Genomic DNA, 21,558 nt, shown 5'->3' with positions numbered 1-21,558 from the left:
AAGTGCAGCCCTCCCTCTGAACTACACTAGAGTACCAGATTGGAGCGGAGATTGAACCTCACAATCTTCTGACTCGGAGGTGAGAAGAACCTCAACTATTTACGATCTATATTAATGACTTGGATGAAAGTACAGGTTGTATTCTAGCCACATTTGCTAATGATAACAAAGATAGGTGGACAAGCAAGTTGTGTGGAATAGACAAAGAGCCTGCAAAGAGAAATAGATAGGTTAAGTTAGTGAGCAAAAGTTGATAGTTGTGATGAGGCTATCAACTCTGGGAGGAAGAATAGAAAAGCAACATATTATTTAAATGGAGAGAGACTACAGAATGCTGCAATGAAGAGGGATCTGGCTGTCCTTGTACACGAATCAAAAAGATAGCATGCAGGCACAGCAAGTAATTAAGGAGGCAAATGTAATATTAACCTTTTTGCAAGGTGGATGGAATATAAAGTAGGGGAGACTTGCTACAACTGTAGAAGGCATTTGTGAGACCACACCTAAAATACTGTGTGCAATTTTGGTCTCCTTATTTGAGGAGGGATATACTTGCATTGGAAACAGTTCAGAGAAAGTTCACAAGGCTGATTCCTGGGATGCAGGCTTTGTCTTATGAGGGAAGGTTGAGTTGGTTGGGCCTACACTCATTGGAGTTTAGGTGATCTTATTGAAACATATAAGATCCTGAGAGGCTGGCAGGGTAGATGATGAGAGAATGCTTCCCCTCATTTGGGGGGTGGGGGGTAGAATCTTGAACTAAGGGGCATTGTTTAAAAATACAGGATCTCCCATTTAAGATGGAGATGAGGAATTCTCTCAGGATCGTTAGTGTTTGGAATCCTCTTCTACAGAGAACGGTGAAGGTTGTATCATTGAATATATTCAAGGCTAAGCTGGATAGATTTCTGATCTACAAGGGAGTCCAGGGTTATGGAAGACAGGCAGGACACTTTCAGGCCACAATCAGATCAGCCATGATCATATTGAATGGTGGAGTCTGCTTGATGACCTCCTCGTCATCATTTCTCATCTTATTTATCACTGAACCAAGTCTGAAATTATGGCTGGAGGTGCATATGGATGTTGTGTGTAATGAGGGGAGGGATAGAAGAGAAAATTGGGTGGTGATGAGAGAGAGTTTTGAGCTTTGTGATGATGCACAGACGGTGCTCAGTGCCATTGTGGATTAAGGGCAATAGAATGAGTTGGAAACCCAGGAAGCAGAGAATGCGGTCAATTGCCATGAAGAATCAAGTACGTGGGAGAGCACAGAAGGAGCCCAATTCCGCTCATCCTGCCTATGCCAGCTCATTGAAAGAACTGTTCAAATTGTCACATCCCTTGTTCTTTCCCTACAGCCCTGCAAATCATTTAGATATATATCTTGAAAGTAAGTATTGAATCTGTTCCCACGGCCCTTTCAGATGGTATATTCTAGATTATCATGCAACATTGCGTAAATACATTTTTTCAGTCTCTTGATCTCGTCTTTCTTGCTCACCCAGATTCTGGGGTGCCCGAGACTGTTGGAGACTATCGTTTCGGAGTTTATTCCATCCACCTGGAAGATCCAGACCCTGAGCGTGGGTGAGCTGATGACCAGTATTTACGGTGTACCAATTGCAGCCGCCATGAAACTGATCCGCGTCCTGGCATCTGCTGGAAGGAATATGTCAGCTATTCTGGTGAGGATCACCTTCGCTTAACTCCTTCATTCACCGCACTTCACTCCAAATGAAGGGACTTATCAGCGATATCCTTTCAAGGCCGATGATTGTTTTTTGGGTCAGACTTTGTGCATCTGCACTGGTGTGTTTCTCCATGTGACCTCATCCTTGCGTGATTGTTAATAACAGGTTAATATTTCTCATTTGCAAACAATGATGTCTCATTGAGGAATTGGTGGGCCTTGCGTCAATTAAGGCTCATGGCAACAAATTCCTCATAACTGCCCTTCCTGTGAAAACAATTTTGAACCTTCTTTTCGATTCTCCTTGCGATAGTATTAAATTCTCCCCCACCCCCCCTCATTTCATTTCTTTGGCCAATCTGTGAATATTTCCTATATTAATACATAGAATTACATAGAATGTACAGACCATTTGGCCCAATTGGACTTTGGCTGTGTTTATTCACCACATGACCCTGCTCCTATCTCTCTCCATCTAACCCAAAGAACATAACCTTCTGCTTCTTTCTCCCTCAGGTACTTATTTAACTTTCCCTTCAATATCTCAATCCTATTTGCCCAACTACTCCTTGTGGTAGCAAGTTCTACATTCCAACTTCTCTGGGTAAAGGAGTTTCTCCTCATATACGGTTTTAGTTTAGGCAGGTACCATCGTCGGCGCAGGCTTAAAGGGCGGAAAGGCCTGTTCCTGTGCTGTATTCTTTGTTCTTTGAATTCCCAATTGGTTTTATTAGTGACTATAACATTGCTCCTCATTTTTGTCTCCCTCACAGGAGTGGGGAGGCAGTGCCGTAGTGGTATTGTCACTGGACTCAGTAATCCAGAGATCCAGGTTAATGCTCTGGGGATCCAGGTTTGAATCCCACCACAACAGATGGTGAAATTTGAATTGCATAAAAATCTGGAATTATAAGTCTGATGATGACCGTGAAACTATTGCTGATTGTTGTAAAGATCCATCTAGTTCACTGATATCCTTTAGGGGAAATCTGCTGTCCTATCTGGTCTGGCCTACACGCAATGTGAATTGACGCTCAACTGACACTCCGTTCAAGGGCAAATAGGATTGTACACTCTTATAACCGTAATCCCTAGTAATAGCTTATTTCATAAATGGTGCATCCACTCTGCCCTCTTGATATTAATCCTTTATGAGAGTGAACAATCCTCCAGCCTATTTTGTGCTCTATGCTTTAGGATGCAAAACCAAGGTTTCCTTTGCCTTTTTATGGTCTCTTATAATTAGCACCACTAAATTATTGACACGTGTGTCCATATATCCATCTGTCTATTCCGGTTAAAGGCCATCTGTGACTTAACAAAAATATTGACCTGCACCTCTCATGGCCATCTGCATCCTCTTGTTGTTTTTCACAGTCCTCCTCACAGTTTGCTGTACTTGGCCAATTTAAGGTCCGGGACAGATGTCAACACTGAACTTTAGTTCCTAAATCCACTTCTGTTATTTTTATTGGCTATAAGAGTAGCCCCAGCACAGACCCCTGTGGAATACCATTCAAACCTTTCTAGCTGACGAACCTTCCTGTACCTCTATTCAGTCTTTTCTTTGCTCTCTGCCTATTAGCGTAACTACATGTCTATCAACATGACAACATCCCTCTTAATTACAGTGTCCTTTCAAATTCCATGTTAACCACATCAGCTGAATTTCCTCTACCTATCCCCTTCCCGTTTCTGAAAATATATCTCTGAAGTTAAACAAAAGAATGAAGAAAAGTACAGCACAGGGATGCCTGGTCCTAATCAGCTCATTAATAGAATCCCTACAGTGCAGAAGGAGGCTATTCGGCCCTTTAAGTCTGCATCGAACCTCCGAAAGAGCATGCCACCTAGGTCCACACCCTGCTCTATCCGCGTAACCCCACCTAACCGTTGGATATTAAGGGACAATTTTGCATGTGACATCCTGCACACCTTTGGACTGGGAGGAAATCGGAGCACCCGGAAAAACCCCATACAGGCACTGGGAGAAAGTGCAAACTCCACACACAGTCACCCAAGGCCAGAATTGAACCCGGGTTCCTGGCGCTGTGAGACAGCAGTGCTAACCACTGTGCTGTTTAGTAAATTAATCTTGTATTACAGACACTGGTGATTTATCAAGGTCTGAAATGAGACTAACCTATAACTTTCTGAAATTCTCTTTAAGCCTTTCTGTCTCTCTTTACTCCTTTAGACACTCCTTAAAACTGACCTCTTTGGCCAAGATTATGGTCACCTGCCCTTATGTCCCTAAAGTGGTTCATTGTCAAATTTAGCTTTATAATGCTTCTATGAAGCATCTTTTCTATGATAAATGCACTCTCAAATACAAGTTTTTGTAACACAATTACTGGTAAACTATTGATTCTTCAAGGCCATGGAAGTCTTGCTGTCTTCCAGAAATTTATTTTATTTCAATTCCAATGATTCTTTGCTGATTGGGGCCTTGACTGGAGATGTTGGTCAATCATGGACCTTTTATTACATCAATAGAACAATATAACTACAAGTTGTTATTGACCAAGGAACAGGTTTCTCAGCTACATGACAAAATCAGAATAACATGATGCTATGGAAGTTCAGCATATGTTGTCTAATCCTAATACTCAACTGCTGCCAGTCCTATCATGGGTCAGTTCATCCCTAGGTCAAAGCGCTTTTATTTAAATTACTTCCTGATCAGGAAGCCACCTCTGGTTATTTGGCCTGGCATCTCTGGTCATTCATTTTGAGCTTCACTCTTGGCTTTTAAGCTTAAATTTGATTTTTTTGTTGCTTTTCTATTTTTGTCACCTAAAGGTTTTCACATAAGACCATAAGACCATAAGACATAGGAGCGGAAGTAAGGCCATTCGGCCCATCGAGTCCACTCCGCCATTCAATCATGGCTGATTTCAACTCCATTTACCCGCTCTCTCTCCATAGCCCTTAATTCCTCGAGAAATCAAGAATTTGTCAACTTCTGTCTTAAAGACACTCAACGTCCCGGCCTCCACCGCCCTCTGTGGCAATGAATTCCACAGACCCACCACTCTCTGGCTGAAGAAATTTCTCCTCATCTCTGTTCTAAAGTGGCTCCCTTTTATTCTAAGGCTGTGCCCCGGGTCCTAGTCTCCCCTGCTAATGGAAACAACTTCCCTACGTCCACCCTATCTAAGCCATTCATCATCTTGTAAGTTTCTATTAGATCTCCCCTCAACCTCCTAAACTCCAATGAATATAATCCCAGGATCCTCAGACGTTCATCGTATGTTAGGCCTACCATTCCTGGGATCATCCGTGTGAATCTCCGCTGGACCCGCTCCAGTGCCAGTATGTCCTTCCTGAGGTGTGGGGCCCAAAATTGCTCACAGTATTCTAAATGGGGCCTAACTAATGCTTTATAAAGCACACATGAGATGGCTTTCAGTATTTTGATAACACTCAAACTTACAGAACTGTTCATAATTCAGCACTAAATTGACAGCCTTGCTTAAAAAGACCACTGGAAGATCATAGTAGGTCATGCTCAACTAAGGTTTGGGCTAAGGCACATAGTTAGGAAGGTGAAGAGAGAGAATATCTCCATATCTTATTTCTATCATACAGGATTTGGATGAATGATTCTACAGGATTGGCTGTATTTTAAGGAATAATGCAGAGGGAGTTTTACTCTGTGTCAAACCTCGACAGGTTAGGTCTGGGAGTGCTTGATGGGGCAGTGTAGAGTGAGCAACAGGCTCTATCTATTTTGTACGGTACTTATCCTGGGAATGTTCAGTGCTAACATAGGGTGCCTTCAGTGGAAAAATGGTCTTTTTTTTCCAGGCAGTGATATTTCTCGTTGAGAAATGCACAGAGATTACTCTTCTGCGCCTCCAACCCTGCCAAATCAGCATTAAATATTGGGGAAAAATCCATTGAGAGAAATAGCTGTTTATAATGAGCAGTTTATATCTGTGTATTATACAGACTTGTACCTGGGCAAGTTAGACACAGTGAGCGGGATTCTCCGCTGGCGGGATTCTCCGTTTTGCCGGCGCCTGGGGGTTTCCCGACAGTGTGGGGCTGCCCCACAATGGGAAATCCCATTGACCGGCCAGTGTAACGGAGAATCCTGCCGGCGGGTTGAGGCTGAAAAGTGGCGGGGCGGAGAATCCAGCCCAGTATCTGTCGGGTTATGAATGAACAGACAGCTTAATAATTTGTGCTATTGTCTATATTTTTATACAGTTAAATAAATACAATATGAAGGCACGAATCGGGAGGTTTGTTTCAGAGGACCCTAGTGATCTGCCCTTGGAGCGACAGGAGGCCTTTGTGTTGAGCATTGAGGCCTTACGGTTATGGGCTATTGCAGCCAACTACGGACAGACATGTGATCTGTACAAGTAAGTGCAAGATGAAAAGGAGATGGGAGCAGGATTGGTACATTTATCTGGTATGTGCTGAATGCGCGTGGGCTGGAGTGAAAATATGTATTGGAGGGGTTTGCATATGCTGAATAAGTGGGTGGGTATGGCGAAGGAGGAAGATTGGTAAAGTCGGGGCATGTATGGCACTTGATTTGAGGTGCAGGTCCAGGTACATTTGGGGATTGATGAATATTTTTGAATGTATACAATTTAGGGAGTCGGTTATTTTCTAATGTTTTTGACTTCTGGGATTACATGCAGCCAGAATGGAGGGTGATGAAGTGGGGAGAGAAGGGGAAAAAGGTGTAGTAATGATGTTCAAGGTTTAATGGGCCAACTGTAAATTTTCTGGCTTGTCATTTCCATATATTTGCACCTTTTATGATCATTGGGACATCCCAAAGTGTTTTAAGTGTTTTTAAAGTGAATTTCTGCACAGCAAGGCCCTGCGAAAAGCAATGCAATCATTGGAGAATCTGTTTTCGTGATATTGGTTCTGGGAACACCTGCACTGTAGGGATTCTATGATAAGTGTCAGCCAGGACATTGGGGAAGGGCTCCTTTTCTCCTCTTCGATTGTGTATTAAAATCTTTGGAATGGATCTTGAACCTTCTAATTCACTGAGAATGTACTACCTCCTGAGACCCAGCTGACATAGGCTCAAAGGCTCTATGTGTGGGGACACAGGGTTGTGCGAGTGGCAACAAGGCAGCGCTCCAAAGGTTGCAAGTTCTGAGAACTGCAAGGAATGTATTGGGTTTAGAATGGCCCTGAGGAGAAATCAGCAAAAATGTACTTTAAATTGCCTCCAAATAGTTTCTGCACTGAAAGTCTTTTGGCTCATTTGAAGGAAGAGCAACTATTCCCCCATCATGGTAGCACGGTAGCATAGTGGTTAGCATAGTTGCTTCACAGCTCCAGGGTCCCAGGTTCGATTCCTGGCTTGGGTCACTGTCTGTGCGGAGTCTGCACGTTCTCCCAGTGTGTGCGTGGGTTTCCTCCGGGTGCTCCGGTTTCCTCCCACATTCCAAAGATGTGCAGGTTAGGTGGATTGGCCATTCTAAATTGCCATTAGTGTCCAAAAAGGTTAGGTGGGTTTACAGGGATAAAGGGTTAGGGTGGAGGCGTGGGCCTTGGGTAGGGTGTTCTTTCCAAGAGCCGGTGCAGACTCGATGGGCTGAATGGCCTCCTTCTGCACTGTAAATTCTATTAATCTATGACGTGGCTCATTTCTGTTTGTCTTCCAGGGATTTCTATCCTGCACTGATGAAGATGCTTCAGACACTGCCGAGTCTTATCGCTCAGCCAAAGGGAGAGGATCTATTGCACAGTTTTTACTTGCAGAGAGCCGAGGTGTTGGTCTGCCTGCTGATCAACATTACTAACAGTGCAGGCTCTGCTGTTGAACTGCAGGCCCACTTCAACTCCAGGTAACTTTTTGAATCTCCCACCTGATTCTTCTGAAGTGCCAGTTTGGGTCAAGTGCCACTTTCTCCTAACAGTCCTCCAGCACCAAGTCCCCGGATCAAACCCTTCACACGTCTGAGCATGGAAAGTTGTGCATCCCCACTCAACCGTTGGTGGCCTGTTTAACTTTGTTCGATCACGCTCCTATGACTTGTGGAAATTCATTCTCTGTTTAAAAGTTACCAATTCTAGGGCGGCACTGCTGCCAACGGCCCTGAGGACCCGGGTTCGATCCCGGCCCCGGATCACTGTCTGTGTGGAATTTGTACATTTTCCCCATGTCTGTGTGGGTTTCAACCCCACAACCCAAAGATGTGCAGGTTAGTTTGATTGGCCACGCTAAATTGCCCCTTGACTGGGAAAAAATAATTGGGTACTCTAAATTTGAAAAAAGTCACCAATTCAATCTACTGAGTATACCACACACTTCGGATTTGTGTTCACCCGATATGGAGTGCAGGTTTTAGTGCAAGCTCCAACTTGGTGGCATTCATTTAGAGTCTTCCACGTCCCCAAGATGTCTCAAAGCGCTTTGCAACCAATGAAGTACACAGCAAGATCCCACAAACAACTGTGAGATGAGTCAAGAGATAACGTTTTGGTGATGTTAGCTGAGGGGCAAATATTGGCCAGGGCACCAGTGAAGAGTTGCCCTGATCTTCGCATTGTGTAATGGAATCTTGTGCAACCTCCTGAGAGAGCATACAGGCTCTTGGTTTAACGTTTTATCTGGAAGACGTGTTTCTCGGAACAATGGGAATACCAAGACACTTAACCTGCATTGGCAAATTGATGCAGAATAAGAAAGGCCAATGTGCTGTTCATCCCTGTAGACCGCATTCCCAAAGGACAGTATCGAGATTGAAGCTCATTCTTTTAAGTATCATTAGGAATTGGATCAGAAAAAATACACATATACTTTTAAGGACAGTAGCTTTTTACATCCCTTCTTGAGGCATACATGTGGCAACTGCAACCATGTCTCATTTTTCACCCATAATTCATCTAAGTGATTTATCAATGACTTGGATGAAAAAATAGAGAACCATACAGTCCAAATTTGCTGGCAACACCAAGTTAAGAAGTTGCAAAGGGACATTGATGGGTAATATGCCAAAACGGTGGCAGATGGTTCATTGTTGGCAAGTATGATGACATTCACTTTGGACTGAAGGAAAATATATTTTCTAAATGGTGAGAACCTAGTAACTGCGGAACAGAAGAGAGATTTAGCAGTCACTGGACAGAAATCACTAAAAGCTAATGGACAGGGACAAGACATTAAAAAGGCTAATGTAATGTTAACCTTTATCTTCAGAGAGCTGGAATAAAATACAGCTTCACAGAGCTCTGAATGGACCCCATATTGGGAGTACTACGTTGAGTTCCAGGCACTTCACGGAAGAGGTAACAGAAATCTGGAACTCTTTCTCTCCCCCCCCCCCCCCCCCCCCCCCCCAAAAAAAAGCTGTCCACGTTGTGGGTGGTGGGGAGGGGGAGGGGGCAGGGGGGTTCCCCGTACCACAGTCTATTAAAAGTTGTGGGTCAGGTGAACTCCATGATACATTTTGGGGTTCTCTAAACCCTGGCCCATAACAATACTATCCAACGCATTAGAAAGACCTTGACTGTGGATAATCAAGACTTACTCCTCTGTGGGGCAGTTGTAATGGTGAGTTGATGATTTCATTCTTTCTGAAGGCGTTGTGGTTCCGTGCTACTGTGATCCGTTGCGCACAGTCCTCGTGCTGATCTCAAATCGATGATGCAACTAACCAATTCATCTCTTCCCACACCCCCACCTTCCTAATGGAGGTCATCAAAATTATGAAAGGGTCCAACATGTAGAGCATGTGTTTACACTTTTGGGATAACAAGGAGGAATCCATTTAATTACAAAAAATACAGAGGGCAAGTACAAAAGGAAATAAAAAGATCGAAGTGACAGTACCAAAATTAGATTGGTGGCCAACATAAAAGGGAATCTCAATGTTTGCCCTAGACTTGTTCAGGGTGGTGTTGCCAAAAGTGGTGGGGATGAATGGGGACCGAAATGGAGTTCTACTGAAGGCAAAAGATGTGGCTAATGTACTAACTGAGTACTCTGAATGGGTGTTTACCAAGGAAGGGGAGTTTGTCAAAGCTATAGCAAATGAGGTGAGTGTCGAGATACTGGATGGGCTAAAAGTAGTGGTCGTATGAGAAAAGCCGGTCGTACTTGATATGGATAAGTCAAGCAGTCTGGATAGGATGTATCGTTGGTGCTGAGAGAAGTAAGGGTAAACATTGCAGAGGCTTTGGCCTCATTGTTCTAATCTTCCTTATCTACAGGGGTGATGCCAGTGGTCTGGAGGATTGAAAATGCTGATACTCCTTTTTAGAAAAGAGGATGAATCTGGCAACAAAAAGCTTTTGGAACTTTTACAAACAACCGTTCAGGGGAAAATAATATGACTTGGTTGGGCAAGTGAACTTTTCCTCTGCTTTGTATTCTATGTAAAATTAGCTGTCACTTGGATAAGCATGAACTAATGAAAGAGAGATAGCATGGATTAGTCAAAGGCAAAATGTGTTTTACTAACTTGATTACGTTTTTTAATCATGTAGCAGAAAGGGTGGATTCGGGCAGTGCTGCAGATGTTATCTACATTGACTTTGGAAGGTCTGATAAAGTAACGACCTGAGGCTAGTTAGCAAATTGAAGCCCATAGAATAAAAGTGACAGCAGGAGAATGGATACAGAACTGACTAACACAGTTGTGGTGAATGGCTGCCTTTTGGATTGGAATACAGTGGAGTTCCCCGAGTTCACTCTGAGGAACACTGTTTTTGACCTAGGTTAATGACCTGGATTTGTGGGTACAGGGCACAATTTTGAAATTTACAAATGATATGAAATCTCGAGATGTAGTAAACATAGAGGAAGGAAGTAATAGACTTCCAGTGGACGTAGCTTGGCTGGTGAAATGGTTGGACTGCTGGCAGATGAAATTCCATGTAGAAAAGTATACGGTGACAGATTTTGGTCGTACAAATGGGAGAGAATCCAAACTAAATGGGACAATTTTAAAGGGGGTGCACGAAGGTGATGGGAAAAAGCACTTAATAAAGTACGTGAGAGTCTGGGTTTTATAAAGAGGCAGTGTACAAAAAGCAGTAAGTTATGCTAACCTTGTAAGCAAAACACTGGTTTAGCTCCAACTGGAGCATCGTGTCCAATGCTGGGCTCCACACTTTAGGAAAGGCAATGAAGGCTTTGGTGAGGATACAAAAGAGATTTACCAGAATGGTTCCAGGGATGAAGGACTGCACTTGCGTGGATAGACTACGAGAAGCTAGGGTTGGTCTCCTTTTAGTAGAGAATACTAGGAGGAGTTTCAAATGTAATTAAAAGCATGAAGGTTTAGGCAGTTAAAAAACAGTAACTGTTTCTGATGGCTAATGGTTTGATACTAAGAGGACACCGATTTAAGATGACCGATAATAGAACCAGAGGTGACATGAGGGAAAATCTTTTTTATGCAACAAGTGGGTTTGAAATGCACTGCTTGATGGTACAGATTGAATCTGAGAGGATACAAATTCAATAGTAACCTTCAAAAGGATAAATACCTAAAGGAGCAAAAATTCCAGGGCTGGTGAAAGAGTGGGAGAGCTGGATTGCTCTTTGAAAGATCCAACACAGACTTGATGGGCTAAATGGCCGACTTCAATGTTGTATAATTCTGTGATTCTAGAGAAATAGATAAAGGAGAAAGGAATGGCACATATACCATCATAGATATCATAGAATTTGCAGTGCAGAAGGAGGCCATTTGGCCCATCGAGTCTGCACCGGCCCTTGGAAAGAGCACACTACTTAAGCCCACGCTTCCACCCTATCTCCATAACCCAGTAACTCTACCTAACCTGGACACCAAGGGCAATTTATCATGACCAATCCACCTAACCTGCACATCCTTGAACTGTGGGAGGAAACCGGAGCACCCGGAGGAATACCACGCAGACTCGGGGAGAACGTGCAGACTCCACAGACAGTGCCCCAAGCCGGGAATCGAACCTGGGACCCTGAAGTGTGAAGCAACTGTGCTAACCACTGTGCTCCCGTGCTGTCCCCTATTAGATAAATGAGGGTGGGAAAAGCCTGTGGTGAATAAAGTTGGATCAAATGGGCTCTTTGTGTGCTATGAATTCTATGTAATTCCTGAAAGTTTATCTCATTAACACTGCTTTTCATCACCTTTAATTTTGCCTCGGGTTCCTTCTCATGCCTGAATCACCCTTCTCTGGTAAAGTACCCTGAGGCATTAACAGTGCTATATGATGAATATGCTGTAACACAAGAATTTGTCCTGATGCTTAATCTTGTACCGTTATCACACTGCTGTACAGTATAACACTGCTGGACAGCTTGGCGCCACTGCTCATGATTGAAGCAAGTCTGAAACTGACATAAGACGGCTGTGGTAGGATTGCAGACTGATGTAGGGTGACTGGAACTTGATATTGAGCATGCAAAGTGGTGGGGGGAGCAGCTGTGATTAGGTCGGTGACGGTTGCTAAGTGACTGTTATATACAGCAACAAAGGTTGATTTTGTCTCCCATCACAGAACATTTTTGAATTCATGCTTCCTATTTTTGAATGACTTCCATCAGAACTGATGATTGCACAGTCAGTATTAAAGTGATTGACACCTCCTTGGTGGATGGAACATTTTTAACTAATGAAATAAAGGCAACCCAAAGGTACCCAATAAACGTCAGTAACGGGATTAAGAGTTACAGTGGATAGTACGTTCATCAGTCACATTAGGTCAATAGTGATTCCAAGTAAAACCCATTTCCAGGCCTTTGTGATTGGTGCTCAACAATTCCCTTGTGTATTCTCGGAGCTTGTGACCAGGCTGTTTCCAAGGTTACACTGCTGCTCATTGATATGAAATGCTGTCTGCTTTAATTTAGAACCCTTTGAAAGATTTAGACAGGCAGTTCGATGCAGTAGCACTCTTTCCTCCAAGTCACAAGGTCAAGGGGTTGAGTCCCACTCTACCGATCAAACCTAGGCTAACACTCCAGTGCAGAACTGAGGAATTGCTGCATTGTCAGAGGTGCTAACTTTCAGATGAGTCCCCCGAGAGTGGGGATAAAAAAAATCCTTTAGCGCTATTTTAAAGAAAAGCTTGGGGCACTCTCTGCAGTGTCCTGGTCAGTATTTATCCCTCAAACAACATCATTGAATAAAAAATAGATAATTTGGTCGCTTTTACAGTGCTGTTTGTGCGATCTTGCTGTGCACAACATTAAAGCAGTGACGTAAACCTAAACTCAAAAAACCCTAAAATACTGCGGATACTGATGTGTTCGGCAGGTAGGTTCGATGTGGACTGCACTTGATGCAGGGAAGCTAGAAGCAGACGTCTAACACTGGAGAAAATCCAACACTGTTTTATTCAATGATAGAACTGATATACATGTTCAGCTGTGGGTCGACACTATACTGAACTGACTGGAGACCTTGTATTAGCCTGACCAGACTTACTAGCTACCGCATGGTGTTTGCACTGGCTGTCTCAGTGGCTGGGTCCAGAGAGAGCGGGAAACCTAGTGCCCTTTGGCTTTATAGTGGTAGTGTTCTGTCTGGTGATTGGCTGCACTGTGTTGTGTGCTTATTGGTCATCCTGTATGTCAATCACTGCCTGTCTGCACTTCAGTATATACATGAGTAGATATTATGACATCTCCCCCCCCCCCCCTTTTTTTTAGATAAATAAATACTAGGGTGTGTGAGCATGTGTGTGTATGTATATATATATATATACACCTGACTATATACAAAAGGTGTCTAGATGAACGTATATACATAGGAAGGTGTCGATAGTGCAGATACATGACAAACTAAACAATATTTAGAGGTTAAAGCGATTAAGTCACAAAATGTACAAGAGTTCAGTCTATAGATTTAGTCTTTGTGGTGGGCGACGAATTCTTGTCGATCGCCACAGATGTGGATCAGGAGCCGCCTGCACTTGGATAGGCGGGATTGCTACCATCACGGTGGTCATTTGGGCTGGTAGGATTTCTGGTAGATCGATTGCCTCATGGTAGGGTGCATCCGAAGGAAACATCGTAGGCAGCGGGCACGTCGGTCAAGTAGCGGGCGTGGAACTCTTCGCAGTGCCCGTTTGTTGCGCCGTAGCAGGGAGCCATCAGCCATGCAGACAAGGAACGATCTTGGGGCCACTTGTTTGATCACAACAGCTGTGGCTGGCCAGTCGCCCTCCGGCAACTGGACCCGAACATGATCATTGGGGGCCAGCTCGGGTAGATCCGCGGCATGAGCATCGTATGTGGCTTTTTGTTGGGCCTGTGACTGCTGCATTTTTTGTAAGACCGTGAGGTGGTCAAGGTCTGGAACATGGATGGCTGGAACTGTGGTCCTCAGAGTGCGATTCATGAGCATCTGCGCTGGAGACAACCCAGTGGACAGTGGGGTTGCCTTGTATGCCAGCATCGCCAGGTTGAAGTCGGAGCCTGAGTCTGCAGCTTTGCACAGCAACCGCTTTACAATATGGACCCCTTTCTCGCGTTATAGAACTGAGGACATTGTCCCTTTTGCCAGCCATTGGTAAGGTGCTGCATCACGCTGCAGCAGAGGATCCTTGGCCGTCTCCTCACGAATTTGGACCACCCGTTCGTCAGAGGCCGGAAGGTTGGTGGCACACAACTGCACTTGCACTTCTATGTGGCAGATGAAGTCACTTTGTTCACACGGTGTGGTAATGGACCTGGATAGGGCATCTGCAACGATCAGCTCTTTGCCTGGCGTATAGACAAGTTCGAAGTCGTAGCGGCGTAGCTTAAGAAGAATTTGCTGTAACCGAGGTGTCATGTCATTTAAATCCTTCTGGATTATGTGGACTAGAGGCCTGTGGTCCGTTTCTACTGTGAATTTTGGCAGGCCATAAATGTAGTCGTGAAACTTGACTATGCCTGTCAGGAGGCCCAGACACTCCTTCTCAATCTGAGCGTACCGTTGCTCAGTGGGCGTCATGGCCCTGGAGGCACACGCCACTGGAGCCCAGGACTAGGAGTCATCTCGTTGAAGGAGCACCGGCCCAATGCCGTCCTGGCTTGCATCAGTTGATATCTTGGTTTCTTTGGTTGGGTCGAAGAACGCTAGAACCGGGGCTGTGGTGAGCCTTGCTTTCAGCTCACGCCATTCCTCTTCATGCGTGGGCAGCCACTGGAATTCCGTCGACTTCTTGACGAGATGGCGGAGGGTCGTGGTGTGGGATGCCATATTGGGAATTAATTTCCCCAGGAAGTTGACCGTCCCGAGGAAGCGGAGGACCGCCTTCTTGTCCTCCGGGGTCTTCATGGCGTTGATCGCTGAGACCTTGTCGGCATCTGGCCGCACGCCCTGCCACGAGATGTGGTCACCGAGGAACTTAACATCTGATTGACCAAATGAGCACTTGGCCCTGTTGAGCTGGAGACCATGTTCATGAATTCTCTGGAATACCTGCTTGAGGCGAGCGATGTGTTCCTGGGGCGTTGTGGACCAGATAATTACATCGTCAACGTATACTCGCACCCCCTCGATGCCCTCCATCATCTGCTCCATGATGCGGTGAAATACTTTGGAGGCAGATATGATACCAAAGGGCATCCGGTTGTAGCAGTAGCGACCGAATGGGGTGCTGAACGTGCACAGCTTGCGACTGGACGCGTTGAGCTGTATTTGCCAAAAACCCTTGGAGGCATCCAGCTTAGTAAAGAATTTGGCATGAGCCATCTCACAGGTCAACTCTTTACGTTTTGGTAACGGGTAATGCTCCTGCATGATGTTGCGGTTTAGATCCTTCGCGTCAATGCAAATGCGAAGCTCCCCTGACGGCTTCTTTAAGCAGACCATGGAACTGACCCAGTCTGTGGGCTCTGTGACCTTCGATATAATGTCCTGGTCTTGGAGGTCCAGTAATTGCTTCTTCAGACGATCCTTGAGGGGTGCCGGCACCCGGCGTGGTGCATGAATTACAGGGGTGGCGTTCGGCTTGAGCAGGATTTTATATCGGTATGGGAGCGTGCCCATCCCATCGAATACGCTGTGGTACTGCGTGATAATGTCATCTATGTCGGCTTGCAAGTTACCATCAGGCGAGGCCGTCGCCGGTGATGATGACATGGTGTTGACTCGTTAAACAAGGTTCAGGAGCTTGCAGGCACGAGCACCGAGCAGGGACGCCCTGTCAGGCCCGATGATTTCAAATCGCAGCGTCGCCTTGTTGGATACCGCTAGTTGACACGAGCCACTGGCAGCTATGGCATTGCCATTGTAGTCAAGGAGCTGGCAGGCCAGTGGAAGAATGCTTGGTCTGGCGCGGATGATGTCGTGGTTGGATTTTGAGATGAGGTTCGCCGATGCACCGATGTCCAGTTTGAACCGGATGCGAGCCTTGTTAACTGTGAGGACACAGATTTAAAATAATTGGCAAAAGAGCCAAAGATGGTGATGAGAAATATTTTTACGCTGTGAGTTCCTATGATGTAGGATTTACTGCCTGAAAGGATGTTGGAGGCACGTTCAAGGAGGGCTTTCAAAATTGGAATTGAATAAATAGTTGAGAAGGAAAACATTCAGGGGTATGGGGAGAAAACAAGGGAGTGAAAAGCAAAAACATTGCCTTCATTTATATAGCGCTTTTCACAACCTTCGCGGTACAGTGAAAAGTATCGTTCTGCGTCCAGGCAGATCGTTCCATACATGAAAAACATGGCATGCGATAAATATAGTGTAGTGCTACACAGTGGAGAAGATCCCTGGAGAGATCAATTCAGACCATAAGAGAGTCATTCAGGGGTTTGGTAACAGCAGGGAAGAAGCTGTTTTTGAATTAGCTATAGCATGTTCTCAGACTTTTGTATCTCCTGCCCGATAGAAGAGGTTGGAAGAGCGAATAACCCGGGTCGGAGAGGTCTTTAATTATGCTGCCAACTTTAGTATTGCCAATCGACCTAACCTGCACATCTTTGGACTGTGGGAGGAAACCGGAGCACCCGGAGGAAACCCACGCAGACACGTGGAGAAGGTGCAGACTCCCCACAGACAGTGACCCAGCCGGGAATTGAACCTGGGACCCTGGAGCTGTGAAGCAATAGTGTTAACCACTGTGCTACCGTGCCACCATACCAAGTTGTGATGCAGCCAGATAGGATGCTTTCTATGGTGCATCTGTAAATAAAATGGTAAGAGTCAATGTGGACATGCCGAATTTCCTTAGTTTCCTGAGGAAGTATAGGTGCTGTTGTGCTTTCTTGGTTGTTGCGTCGACGAGGGTGGACCCGGACATATTTTTGGTGATGTGTACCTATGGGATTATGTTCCTCTGCCCCGGAGTGGGACTTGAACAGCGAACGTGTTGGCTGAGAGAATCATAGAATTCCTAAAGTGCAGAAGGAGGCCATTCAGCCCATCGGGTCCACACCGACCCTTTGAAAGGGCACCCTATCTAGGCCCAGCCCCACCCCCTGCCCTATCCAAATAACCCCATAACCCCACTAACCTTTAAGCAACTAAGGGGCAATTTAGCATGGCCAATCCACCTAACCACATCTTTGGACTGTTGGAGGAAACAGGAGCACCCGGAGGAAACCCACGCAGACACTGGGAGTAAGTGCAAACTTGACACAGGCAGTCACCCAAGGCTGGAAATGAACCCAGATCCCTGGTGCTGTGAGGCAGCAGTGGTAACCATTATGCTACTGAGGTGAGAATGCTTTCACTGGACTGGACTGGACTGGCCAGCAATCATGTAATCCTTAGCAATTAAATTCAACATTTTAACGCAGTCCCTTTCTCCTAGAGTTGTTTTGGACATGTGGCACTGCTGCCCCAAATGAAACAGCTGGTCAATAACTTCTCCATTTGCTTTGTATGGTAACAGGGACCAAGTGGAACAAATTCCCCCTCCTCCATTAGACTGGAGTCACGTGGCAGGTATCAAACCCTTCCTGGAGGGCAGTGTCAAAAGGTGCCTCAAGGAAATCAGCTGTCCAGTGGCGTGGAGTAAATCGAGGCAACTGACAGCAACGTATATCATTTACTTGGGGACATACTATAGCAAGCTCACCCAACAGGTACAGAACTTTTAGTTACATTTCTTATCAGTGTGCACTTGCTTCCAGTTGTGTGATACTTATTTCTTGTCATATTTTTCCTTTCCTTGTCACAGTCAAACTTGCTTTGTAGGTTATGGTTGTGTTAGTGGTCATGTTTTGGGATAGTGATTCCCTCAGGACTAGGAATCCAGCGTTTACATCCCACCATTGCAGTTGGAGATCTTGAATTCAGTTTTGAAGAAGTTGAAAATAAAGAACTGTATAAGTGAATGTGGGATTGTTGGAGAAAAGACATGGCTCACTCATGTCTTTTAGGGAAAGGAATCAGCCTCTATTATTTGGCCTGGCTTATATGTGACCCCAGTTCCACCCAACATCGAAAGCCCCTCAGCTGTGTGGGGGAGCGGGGGTGCTGCAATGGGTTCCTTATTGCAATGGGTTCCTACTTGAGAAAGCAGATGGGGACTTGCTTTCAGGTCACATCTGAAATATGGTGGGCTGTGTTCTCCCAGAATGGGACTATGTCCTCACACCGGCATAGAAACGCTGACGTTTTACTCTGCAGATTCCTGGGAAAAAGTGGAGCTGATTCAATGACCTGCAGGGTGCTAGCAGGGACCCAGAGTAGTTCACGCAGCTTTAGCTGCGAATACGGGCCCCCGCACTTCCGGTTTTGAGTCCGTGCATGCGCACAGCGGCGGCCTCCAGCGGCCGCTCCGAGCGCCATGGCAGACTCAAATCGCGGAGCCACACATAAAAGCTAGATCCCTCCGATCGTCCGTGTGTCCCAAAGATCTGACCGCGCGGATCTGTCCTCTGGCCACCTATAAGGCCACGTGAGTCCGCAGCTGCCACACGAGCATCCCGACTGGCAATAGCAAGTTAGTTCCACTCCATCAGGAACTTGGTCAGTCGGGAGCGGAGGATCGCTGGGCTGGCCTCTGGCAATGGGCCCCCAGCCATGCGGAGTACTCCGCGATCATGCTGATTCTCGGGTCCCGGAGAATTGCCGGACCAGTGCCGGGCCCGATTACGGCATGAAATTGGATTATCCGCCACCCCCCACCCCCCCCCCCCCCCCCCCAACCGAACACAATTTTGGCGCGGGGCAGCGGAGAGTCCAGCCCGGTGTTCCAAACTGTGGTTCTTTCCTCGGTTGTCAACTGGAGAATCAGCCTGGACTATATGCTCAACCTTTTGAAGTGGGGCCTGAATCCATAAGCTTCTGACCCAAAGACGAGGGCACTCAACCTGATTGAATTCCCCACACTTGGCCATGAGAGTTATTGGTGTTCTTGCCTGTATGTGTTTCAGATTGTCCCACTTCTGTCTCTAACCTAGATGGTCTCATTAGCATCCAGCTTCAGGATTCAGCTGCTTCCAGACAATTTGAACTCTACATTTTGGTGAATTGTTTGTAACATGGACACTGCATTGACTTACCACTGCTGTATCTTCTGACCTCCTGCCTTTTTGTCTCTCTTCCTGGGCTGCTCCTTCTGCACTCCCACTCTCTGAACCTCCAATTTCTTTGGGTAGATGTTTTTATATGAAGCATATCCTCAGAAGTATGGTGATAAGAGCAACACATGCTCATAGCCCAGCTGCACCTTGGTGCTTGGTGTCTCCAGTCAAATGCACATTAAGATGTTCTGGCTGTCTCCTTGTGTAGGTCTGTCACTGAATGAGCCGATCTGGCTGTCTCTCTGTTTGAGTCGTACACATGATGAGATGCCCTGGGGTCTCCTTATATAGGCCGACACACGGTGAGATGCCCTCACTTTCTCTTTGTCTGAGTTGTACCCACACTGATATGCTTTCACCACGCCCTTCTGATGCCATTCTCTCCTGAATTTTCCACAGCCTTCCTATAGACCAGTCGAGTATTTAGAAGAATTGGAACAGTTTTGCTCAGAGACCTTGTTCCCATTCCTTATCCTGCCAGCCTTCGAGAACATGTTTGAGGATCTCCGGTAAGCTGTATTTTCCTTTGGAACTGTGATATCTACACCATTTGTGCAGTCTGACTGTATTTATTAATGTCTAATTTGGTTGATGTGGGAGTGGAAGATGATTCAAAGAGTAAAATTTGAAGGGACGGAGCAACAGCATTAAAAACTTGCCTGGGGTGGGGTAATAGCGCATCATGATTCACAAATGAGTTGTCATAGAGCTGCCACCCCATCACAAGCTAGCATGATACATGCATCCCAGAATGTCACAACTCCATGTATATCTGTAACTAGTAGGTTTTCAGATCCATGAGCTGGGCAGCTCATATTTGATATAGCCAAGGATAGCATTCTTGGCCAGTTACAGTCCAAAGACGAAACGATACCTTGAGAAATAGGAACATGAGTAGGCCGTTCAACCCCTTGCAGTATTGTCCTGGACAACTCAGCAGTGGTATGATCTGCCTTCAGAAATCCCATTACATCCATCCTGGGTCCTAATGAAAGGTTATTGAAGGGCTTTATGTCTGTGGGGAGCAGTTATCTTTGTGTTGCTGACAAAGAGACATGTTCTCCAAGCTTTTCATCTTGCACTCCTGAGGGCAGACACAAGAATACCAAATTTCAAAAGGCGCAATGCCTGGACTATCAACCATGTTCTCAAAGTAGCTCCCTTGTGCGAGCTAGAAGCTACATATATTCATACACATAAAACTGTTCTCTGCAGGCATTGCAACTTTTCTGAATTGAACAAAAAGTGTGGGGGACCATCGTTTCCTGGTGCATTCCCATGGCAACGCCTTGAACCCATCACAGCTGACTTGCCAATCATGCAGTATACTTTGTTGCTCCTTTGAAATTTGATATTCCTGTATCTGTCCTGGTGAGTGCAAGACAAAAAGCTTTGACAATATGTTTCTTTTCTACTTTTGAGCAATACGCAAGCATTTTGCCTTCCTTTTTGTTGACTTTATATACAACCACTTTAAGTGAACTTCCTCAGCTCATGGCTTTCTTTCTATTTCCATCCTTCTCTTATAAAAGTGCTCTTTCTCAACCAATGAAAACTGTCCAGGCCTCATCTGTGGATTTTTAAACTTGGAAAACCTCCCTACAGAGTTGGGGGTGGCAAGAACAGTATATCTGATGGGAAGGAGCAGCCATTTGTAGGGGAACCTGGCTCAGGTCACATTGGGACATTGATCATTCAGAAAGGGGACCAGGAGGTCCAGCCGTAGAACTCTTTCATACCATTGGACATGGAATTCTGGTATGTGTGTGTTGGACAGTGCTGTACCAGAAAGCAGACGAGTGATTTGCTTAATGTAGGTCAGAAGATTACTCTCTCATGCTCCTCATTTAACCCAGTGCAGATATTTCACAGCAGATAACCTTCATCTTCTTGCAGTTTAACATCATGAGTGGAAGATCCAACTAGAAAGTGTTCAGGATGTTATTGAGAGTTGGGGACAAGCATATCTGCATGCTACCTGGCTCGATCTTGCAGCCGCGTTCCCCACAATGTTTTACCATTGGCTGACGAAGTATTAGTGTGTGACTGCTGCTGTTATCTTTCCTCAGGTCACACTCTGCCCTGTGCAACCCAAGGTCCTGCAGTCCGGGGCCTGAGATCATCCACAGTCTGGTATCGCTGGGCTTCGCTGGGGGAGATCCACCCCTCAGCTTAGTGGGGCCAAAATCCCCTTTTGCATTCCTGACCGCTTTGCTTTATCTGTTGAACACCATCAGCAGTGTGCACAAGGGCTTGGCAGAGAAGGTAAGGCATTTTTTTTTACACCTGCATTAATCATGGCTGTCTTGTCAGCTGGCGGATGAGCTTCTCTTAGGTCCCTCCAGGAACACAATAGGAGGTGGATTATTTGTGTGTCAGGCTTTTTAATGTCTTCTAAGCAACTTCTCTTTCCTAA

The 21,558-nt window shown here is 45.6% G+C and overlaps 1 protein-coding gene across 5 annotated transcripts in view; it reads left to right on the top strand.

Moving 5' to 3' along the window:
* The window catches only part of rpap1 (RNA polymerase II associated protein 1), a 115,411-nt gene that overhangs the window by 69,799 nt on the left and 24,054 nt on the right, over positions 1 to 21,558 (top strand). For all 5 annotated transcript variants that reach the window (XM_072486163.1, XM_072486161.1, XM_072486159.1 and 2 more), the window contains exons 14-19: positions 1,509 to 1,688; positions 5,909 to 6,066; positions 7,339 to 7,521; positions 17,504 to 17,696; positions 19,542 to 19,651; positions 21,212 to 21,407. In XM_072486163.1, coding sequence (XP_072342264.1) covers positions 1,509 to 1,688; positions 5,909 to 6,066; positions 7,339 to 7,521; positions 17,504 to 17,696; positions 19,542 to 19,651; positions 21,212 to 21,407 — 1,020 coding nt within the window. The remainder of the gene's footprint in view (positions 1 to 1,508; positions 1,689 to 5,908; positions 6,067 to 7,338; positions 7,522 to 17,503; positions 17,697 to 19,541; positions 19,652 to 21,211; positions 21,408 to 21,558) is intronic.

Source organism: Scyliorhinus torazame, chromosome 2 (assembly GCF_047496885.1).
Source record: "Scyliorhinus torazame isolate Kashiwa2021f chromosome 2, sScyTor2.1, whole genome shotgun sequence".
Classification (NCBI taxonomy): Eukaryota; Metazoa; Chordata; class Chondrichthyes; order Carcharhiniformes; family Scyliorhinidae; genus Scyliorhinus; species Scyliorhinus torazame.
Note: the sequence above shows the minus strand (reverse complement) of the source record. Positions and strands in the feature narration are given on the sequence as shown.